The following is an 8,765-nucleotide window of genomic DNA, read 5'->3' on the forward strand; positions in this document are numbered from 1 at the left end:
CCCCAATTAAATGTTGTTTTTTTTATAAGACTTGCCTTGGTCATCGTGTCTGTTCACAGCAGTAAAACCCTAACTAAGACATTTATGTTTAGGATTATGTCCTCAATAGATTGTTTCTGTAATAAATATGAAGTAAATTCTCGTATCTTTCTGGACCAGTTTTAAGTGTAAGTCTAATTTTGTCAGGCATTTAAATAGAGACACTTGCTTATTCCTTAGTTCTATCTATTTGCATTCTAAGAATAACCTTTTCTATCCTCTCACCGTTAGGGTCATGTCTGTCATTTCTGGTTCTCCAGTGATAAATGGATGGATGCTATTTGTTTGTCTGCCGGTCTTTCTCTTCTCTTCCCTTCTCTTCCCTTCCCTTCCCTTCCCCCTTCCCCCTTTCCCCTTCCCCCTTCCCCCATCCCCTCTTCTCTTCTCTTCTCTTCTCTTCTCTTCTCTTCTCTTCTCTTCTCTTCTCTTCTCTTCTCTTCTCTTCTCCCTTTCTTTCTTGTTTGTTTTAAAAGCTACTCTATATCTTTTGATTAAAGCTAATTAATACTCAGAATTATTGAAAGGTATATTCCTTTTATTTTGTTGTTTTTGTAGTGTTTGCTGTTTCTCTAATGCTTCTTTGTTTCACAAATATGTTACTTTTCTTCCTCATATAGCTATTAGATGTCTGTATCATTCTTTTGAATATGAAGAATTCCTTATAGTATCCTCTGTAGAGCTGGCTTGATGTACATTAGTTTTTATAATGAACTATTTTAATTTCTCCCTCAGTCATGACAGATTTGCTAGGTATTGTAGTCTGGGTTGGCACTTGTGGTATTCTAGAATGTGCAATGCATATGGCCTTCATGCTTTTAAATTTCAGTTGAGGGGTTATTTATTATTCTGATGGTCCTGCCTTTGTATGTGACTTGATGGTTTTCTATTGTAGCTCTTATACACATCCCTTGTTCAATATATTTAGTGTTTTAACTATGGATATGTCATGTGGGTTTCTTTTTCTTGTTCCAGTCGCTTTTTAAAATACCTTTTATATGTGTATGAGCCTAGGTTTGAGGTTTTATTTATTTATTTATTTATTTATTGTTACAATTATCTTAAAATGTTCTCTCTCCTTTTGGAATAAATTAACTTCTTAGAGTCATGCCCTTCATTCTTTGAGTTTTGCCCTTGTCCATTTTTCTACTTCAGACTTCTGAGGATTGGACCTAGGACTTCACACATGCTAGGCAAATGTGCTACACTGCACCTCATCTCCAGGTGCTTGCATGATGTCTACAAGAGTTTCCTGTTCTGTCATGTTATAAAAATTTTATTCTTTTCTTTTAGTGTACCAATTCCTCTACCTCTTCCTAAAACTTTTCACCTGACTTTATTGAAATTTTCATTTCTACCATCATTTCATTTGGTGTTTCTTCAATATTTGTCTTTATTGAATTCCATTCTCATATCCTGTGTTGACCTCCTTTTTTTATTCAGTTGTCTTTTTTCCCTTGTAGTTTATTCATATCACCTTTCATTTCTTTTCTCTTTTTTTAAAGACTTATTTATTTGTTTGTTTATTTAATATATGCGAGTACACTGTAGCTGACTTGAGACACACCAGAAGAAGGCATTGGATCCCATTACAGATGGTTGTGAGCCACCATGTGGTTGCTGAGAATTGAACTCAGGACCTCTGGAAGAGCAGCTTGTGCTCTTAGCCACTGAGCTTTCTCTTCAGCCCCCATCCTTCATTTCTTAAACATACTTTTCATTCTTTTGAGTTATTTGTCCAGGATCTTTTCTGATCTTATCAGGCAGGGGAGATTATTTTGGACTTAGTAGACTTTAGAGAAGTCATAAGGTATTTTGTGTTCTGTTTTGTATTGGGATTGTACCTTAGAAGTTAGTTTTTTTGACCCTCCCACCCCCATATTACAGCATCTGTAATGCTTCATAGGAATTAAGTTGTAGTAGCTTTTTGGTATTGTTTTTTTTTTTTTTTTTTTGTTAGACTTGCATTCAGGCCATAATGGTCTGTTCCCAGCCGTTCTGTGCAACAACAGTAGATTCACAATGAAAGAGAGTCTTACTCAATTCCACAAAGTCATCACCTAAGCACTGACCGCTCCTTGGACTAAAGGGATATTGGTAGTTCTGTGTCTATTAATTAGTTACTGTGTGTTTGAATGGAATCAAAAGAAAATAGGAAGAAGGAAGCCAACACTGGTAGGATAGTGATTCACTTTGGCATGATAGAGACCAAACAGGAGAGGAAGAAATAAATAGGATAAGGGATTGCAGCAAATGTCATGGGATGAGAGATGTTTGACTAGCAGACTGGAGAGAAGTCAAGCTATGTTGTCTGATAGTATGGGGCAGTTGCATTTTTCAGGAGCCCCACACACTAGTTTCTTGGGAGTGTAAAGAAATAAAAGGAATGAACAAGGAGGGAGGGATGTATAAAACAAAAACAAAAAAAAAAAAAAGAGAAGAAAGAAGAAGCAATACAGAGCAAGAACAGAATAAGGCTGAGGTGGCTTGATGAAGTGATATTCGGATATTAAATAGGCGCTAGATAAAGAGAGAAAGAAAGCCTAGAAGAGTTGAAGTTTAAGGAAACTGACTAGCCTGATTTGTTAGGAGCATTAGCTGGTCTTTTTTTTTCCCCCAGAACTGAGGACTGAACTCAGGGCCTTGTGCTTGCTATAGGCAAGCGCTCTACCACTGAGCTAAACCCACAACCCTAGACTAGACTGATTTGTGGCCTCAGGATTCTTGTATTTTTCCTATCTCCTGGGAGTGTTCTGTGATGTCTTTTGTGATTGTTCATATTGGATCTAACTTTGGTAATTCAGATTACTCATATCCTGATGTGTGTGTAATGCTTTGTAGATGGAGTTTCATATATAGTCAAATGTCTGAATTTTTCTCTAGGCATCCCATTGTCAATGTTCTCCACATCCCTATGCAGCCTTAGGCAGTATTCTGCAAGATGATTGCCACCTGGGTGAATGTTGCTCTTGTATACTTTGGTTTTGGCCAGATTATCGATTACTGATTTGTTAAATGCTGCTCAGATCTGGCTCAATGTGTTCACCCTCTAACCCCTTTAGTTTTGCAGTATTGTTTGTAAAGTTCCCTATGTAATCCCATAACACTTTGTCTCAGAGTCCTGAAAATCTGATTCCTAGAAGTTCTCAGGCTACAACGGCATCACTGTATCAAAAGCTCTTTTAAAATGGTCTCTTGCTTTTGTTTTATCAAATGCCAGTGTTGAGTCCTGAGTGAGCATGAATGGGAATGGGATGCTTATATTAATGGCTTATTTGACAGTATTTATCTGTTTTAAATGTTTATTTTCTGCTTTAGTACCTCAAGAAGAGGTGAACTAGTTCTTAATTTCCCCAAAAGAAAGTAAAGTCCTGTGATTTAGATGTTATTTTAAAGATCTACAAGGTCTATATGTAGATGTATAAAAGTTAGCTAGGTATGCTGGTGAGTTCTAGGCTAGCTACATAGATCAAAGATAGCCAGTGCTACACATAAAGATACTCTGTCTTGAAAACAGCAACCAACAAAACCAAACCAGTCAACGAATCAAACAGCAAAACCCTATAGTGATTATTTCTTTGAGGTTTAAAATAGCATTTTTTCTTTCATTGTGTGTGTATGTGAGACACGTGCATGGCACTGGGTGTGTTGAAGACAGGGTGCAGGAGCTAGTTCTTTCTTTGTAGCATTTGCTTCTCAGGGACAGGTCTTGATGCTTAGTGACACTCACCTTTACTATTGTTTTTAAATAATTTATTATTTTCTTTTATTGTTACTTTAAAAAAAAGTAGACTGTATGTTTGTGAGTGTGTCCATGAATGTTCTTTTTGGATTTAGCTATTTCTAAATTTTGATGCACCATTCTTTTAATACAATACAAAACAAAATGAAACACCAAGAAAACCCAGAGACCCAAAGTATTACATTACTGAATTTCAAAGTATTGGGAGATAAAGAGGAAGAATTTTCCTTTACTTTTAAAAAAAAATATAAATTATACATGGATCAGAGTTGACTTTCTGGCTTTTGCTTGGCCACATTACTTCAGAAACAGAACCAGCCCTGGTTAGAGGTGTTTTTTTTTTTTTTTTTTTTTTTTTTTTGAGACAGGGTTTCTCTGTGTAGCCTTGGCTGTCCTGGAACTCACTCTGTAGACCAGGCTGGCCTCCAATTCAGAGATCCACCTGCCTGCCTCCGCCTCCGCCTCCCAAGTGCTGGGATCAAAGGCATGCGTCACCACTGCCCGGCCTGGTTAGAGACTTTAACTTTACTCGGATAATCGCTAGCTTTTTAGGCATGAACTTCGGGATCCTGAGCAAGTGATGCCTTTCTTACAGTGCTTTCAGATGACAGGGCATTTGAGGACACATGCCACTTTATTAGGAGATAATGAGATGACATGATTAAAAAATTGTAATGTCGTATGTTCTGTCTTATTATTCTCTTGACAAAATTCGTCACCACTTGTGATAATATTACAGAAAGACAATGTAGAAATCCATAGGCTTTAATGATAGTCTGTAGTGCAATCTGATAACACAAAATTTATTTTATAGTTGTCCTTGTAAATAGAAGTCCTGCCTAACATCTAGCTGTTTATAATTTTTCTTCTGTCTTTCAAAGTTTGACCAAGCCATGACAAGTGCTTGATTAGCAGTCATTGCTTAGGAAAATGCATGTGTTATTTTTAGGAACTATCTCACTGTCTTGTATTCAATAAGATCTTCTGTGAGGTGCCTAGATGGAAAGTGTGACATGTAATGGAACTCAGTAGATTGTCTTATATGATTTTTTTATAACTTATTTTATTTCTCGTGTATGAGTGTTTTGCTCACATATATGTCCATGAATTACATGTATGCCTGGTGCCTGGTGACCATGGAGACTAGAAAGGGCGTTCAATTCCCCTGGAACTGGAGTTAACAGATTGTTGTGAATCACCAGTGGGTGCTAGGAATTGAACCCAGGTCCTGAGGACGAGCATTTACTGCTCATAAATGCTGAGCCATCTCTCCAATCTTAGTTTTCTGCTTTTTAATAAACTTTTAAAAGCACAAACTTCTTGTGGGCAATATATTTTAATATTTATATACAATGATGGATATTCTAAACTGCCCATGCAGCCAGCAATCAGCACATAGAAATAGTGCTCGCTGATGTGCTTTTTGTAGGCTGCCTTTCTATTGGAATCCCATCACTTTCAGTTAGCCTGAATTGCATGCTGATTTAACTTGAGCACCACCCCATGTTTGCTCATTCTCTCTCTCTCTCTCTCTCTCTCTCTCTCTCTCTCTCTCTCCTCTTTCCTCCCCGCGACTCTCTCCCGCCCACCTCCCATCATTCATTCACATACACACTCTTTTTGGGTGTCCTGTGCTTTAAGCCTAGTATCCATATATAAGTGATTACCATGCATGTCCTTTTGGATCTGGGTTACCTCATTGAGGATGACATTTTCTAGCTCCAGGTGTCATTGTGGTATTGTGGAGCATCTTTTGGTATATGCCTAACGGGGTGTAGTTGGTTTGGGAGGTGGTGCTCAGGCTAGCAGGCTGCAGCAGCACTAAGGAAGTTTGGATAGACTGGCATGGAGAACATGAAGGAGAATCTAATTCCCTTACATGAGTTTCAGCCTAGTCTGACAGCTGTGGGTCCCTGGTAGAGAGAGATTCATATGGGGTTGCACAGTAAAAAAGAACTGAAGGTGGGCTAGAAGGAAAGAATGAATGGGGCTTTCAGAAGAATGGCGCGATCTTGGGTATGCACTAAGATGCTTGGTGCACCATTGCACCATTAGGAGCTGGAGATGGGTCGCAAAGAAATGTTTCTGTGTGTAGAGTGCAGTTGGACTAAGGATCCTGAAGTGACTTGTTGTCACCTAAGAATTTCAGTGAAAGAGTTTGTTTCTTATTCCTATGGTCTTTCAGATTAAAATGGTTCCCATAATTATGATGCTCCTTTATTAATTTAGATTAGTTATATCTGTAAAGATTTTTTTTAAAGATTTATTTATTATTATACATAAGTACACTGTAGCTGACTTCAGATGCACCAGAAGAGGGTGTCAGATTTTATTACAGATGGCTGTGAGCCACCATGTGGTTGCTGGGATTTGAACTCAGGATCTTTGGAAGTGCAGTCAGTGCTCTTACCCGCTGAGCCATCTCTCCAGCCCCCTGTAAAGATTTTCAAATGGGTCTCTTACTAAAGTGTACGAACTGAAGTTAAGTTGGACTTGAGTTAAGAAATGGAATACTATAAATACAAGAGAAAATCTATGTAATTTTATTGAACTTTTATGAGGTCTCCTAAAATTAAATCTGCATTTTTAAAGTTCCCAGCATAGGCCTTCAGTTGTAGATAGAACAGTTATTTAGGGAACTAAAATGTTTAAATACTTTCTTCTTCTTTTTTTTAACTACTTCATCACTATTTTTTCTTACACAATAGTGTTAGGAAATGGGATTAGCTTATTAAGTAAAGAATTATTTAAAGAGTAAAATGAAAACAGAACAAGCCTAAAGGGGTTTAGTGTAAAAGAGAAATTGATAAGAGTGACCGTTTGTAAGGCTGTTTTAGTACTATAGTTTTTAGGGGGCCCTTTTAGGTCATAGAGAATATTTTATTCTCTTTGTTATAGGATTGTGTGCGGATTGAAATGGATTTTATAGTTGTCTTGTGAACTGACATATATGAGCCCAATGTTGGATATTAGACTTTGACTACGAGTAAAGTATTGGGGGTTGACAATATAGTTTGCTAAAACATTCTACATAGTTGTGTATTACAGTAAATTAGTTACTGATGGGTAAACTCTCTTAAACTCAGAATATTTCCCTATTTTAAAATGTTTTTAGTATTGTTTTGTCTTTATGAGACAACATATTATGTAGCTAAGGCTGGCCTTAAATTTGCTATGTAGCTTAGTTGAACTCATCCTCCTGGCTGCAGTTTCCAAAGTTTTGAAATTATACACATTTACTACCATTCCAGCCACCTTTAATGAAAACCAACAAACAATAACAAACTCCTCTTTAGTTTTACTGATAGTCATTCTAACTATTTCTTTTCTTTATAACCAGCTCTATGGGCAATTCCAGTAATTTTGCCAGAGTTTAGATGAGTTGTTAAAAGCTGAAGTTATGTATACAATATTTTTTCAATATATGCTGTTAATTGCTTTTTGAGGACTACTCTTAGCGCAGGGTCTATGATTTGGAAAACTTGAATTTTTTTTTCCAGTAGCATGAAATATGTAGGACACAGTGGATCACATGCTACACTAAAATGGACACGATCAAGGGAGAAGGAGGTATTTTTTGTTGTTGATTTCCTAAGATTATGTCTCATGTTGAACAGGGCCTCGAAACTATTGGGCAAACATGAAACAAACAATAAAAATTTCAGCCCCTGAATGTAAATACATGCCAATTATCAGTATCATATTTCAGGTTATCTGTGTTAAACTAGGATTATTACTATTTCTTAATTTCATTGAGAATCATGCAGTTGTTGGATGTAATTTTACCTTTATAATTATATATAAAAATATGTTGGTAGTAATTTTAGAATAATTTAAATAATAACTTAATGTAACTTTTGAATATGTGCTATATTTTCCATTTTTAAATGATAAAATACACAGTATAGTAGTACCTGATAAATAGCTATTTGATTAGTAAGTGCTATTTTGTATTTCCTAACACTTGATTTTGCTTTTTCTCTCCCTGTCTTGTCTCTAGGGTGTGGATGAATGGAATATAGCTCGCCTAAATACAGTCTTGGATGTGGTTGAAGAAGAGTGTGGTATTTCTATTGAGGGGGTAAATACCCCTTATCTCTATTTTGGAATGTGGAAAACAACATTTGCGTGGCACACGGAGGACATGGATCTCTACAGTATTAATTATCTCCACTTTGGGGAGCCCAAGTCTTGGCAAGTCACTTGTTTAATATTCACATCCATTAGAGTTGAGAATCATTGATTGTTGTTCATTATTGATGAGAATTTACTTCTTTTATAGAGTGAGTGTAAGGAAGTTTTGGGTTGTAATCATATAATCATTCTTTTCTGCCTCTGCAATTTAATATATTTTTAAGAATAACTATTTATGCCGTGCAGTGGTGGCGCATGCCTTTAATTCTAGCATGTGGGGAGGCAGAAGCAGGAAGATATCTGAGTTGGAGGCCAGCCTGGTCTTCAGAGTGAGTTCCAGGACAGCTAGGGCTACAGAGAGAAAACAAAACAAAGCAAAAAAAGAATTATTTATTTCAGGTCATATTTGGAAGTTGGGTCAGATGTGGCAGTGTCTGCTGCTGATTTTCTATGAATAGTATTGTTGACAGTAAGCCTGCATTAGGGAGTGGGAAGGTTATCTGGATATCTAACACCTGAAAATTTAGTTTTTTATCTGTTGAGTATTTTGGAGTTGATATTAGGAAGGAAAGGTTTTCATTAAATTAAAAAAAAATTGTCAACTAATACTTCATAATGACCCTTTCATGAAAAAGTATTGTTAGATATACAGAAAATATTAAAAAGGTTGAGAGGTGTGAGATCTAATTTCTTGAAGATAAATTTTGTGTATTTGTCACTGGCTTTTATATTAATGATTTCAGACACAAGCATTTTTATGTGTTTGATTGCCCAGGATATAAATTTTCATAGAAGTGGCTACTGAACCTTATTTAGAATCCTGGATTGAACAGAATATTTTTTTTTTTTTTTT

At 36.3% G+C, this 8,765-nt stretch overlaps 1 protein-coding gene across 5 annotated transcripts in view; it reads left to right on the forward strand.

The window, feature by feature from the left end:
* The window catches only part of LOC110292899 (lysine-specific demethylase 4C), a 159,690-nt gene that overhangs the window by 41,333 nt on the left and 109,592 nt on the right, over positions 1 to 8,765 (forward strand). For all 5 annotated transcript variants that reach the window (XR_003836421.1, XM_021160558.1, XM_029475965.1 and 2 more), the window contains one exon: positions 7,779 to 7,972. Coding sequence is in view for 4 of the 5 variants with exons in the window: in XM_021160558.1 (XP_021016217.1) it covers positions 7,779 to 7,972 (194 nt within the window). In the remaining variant the exon portion in view is untranslated. The remainder of the gene's footprint in view (positions 1 to 7,778; positions 7,973 to 8,765) is intronic.

This window comes from Mus caroli, chromosome 4 (assembly GCF_900094665.2).
Source record: "Mus caroli chromosome 4, CAROLI_EIJ_v1.1, whole genome shotgun sequence".
Taxonomy (NCBI): domain Eukaryota; kingdom Metazoa; phylum Chordata; class Mammalia; order Rodentia; family Muridae; genus Mus; species Mus caroli.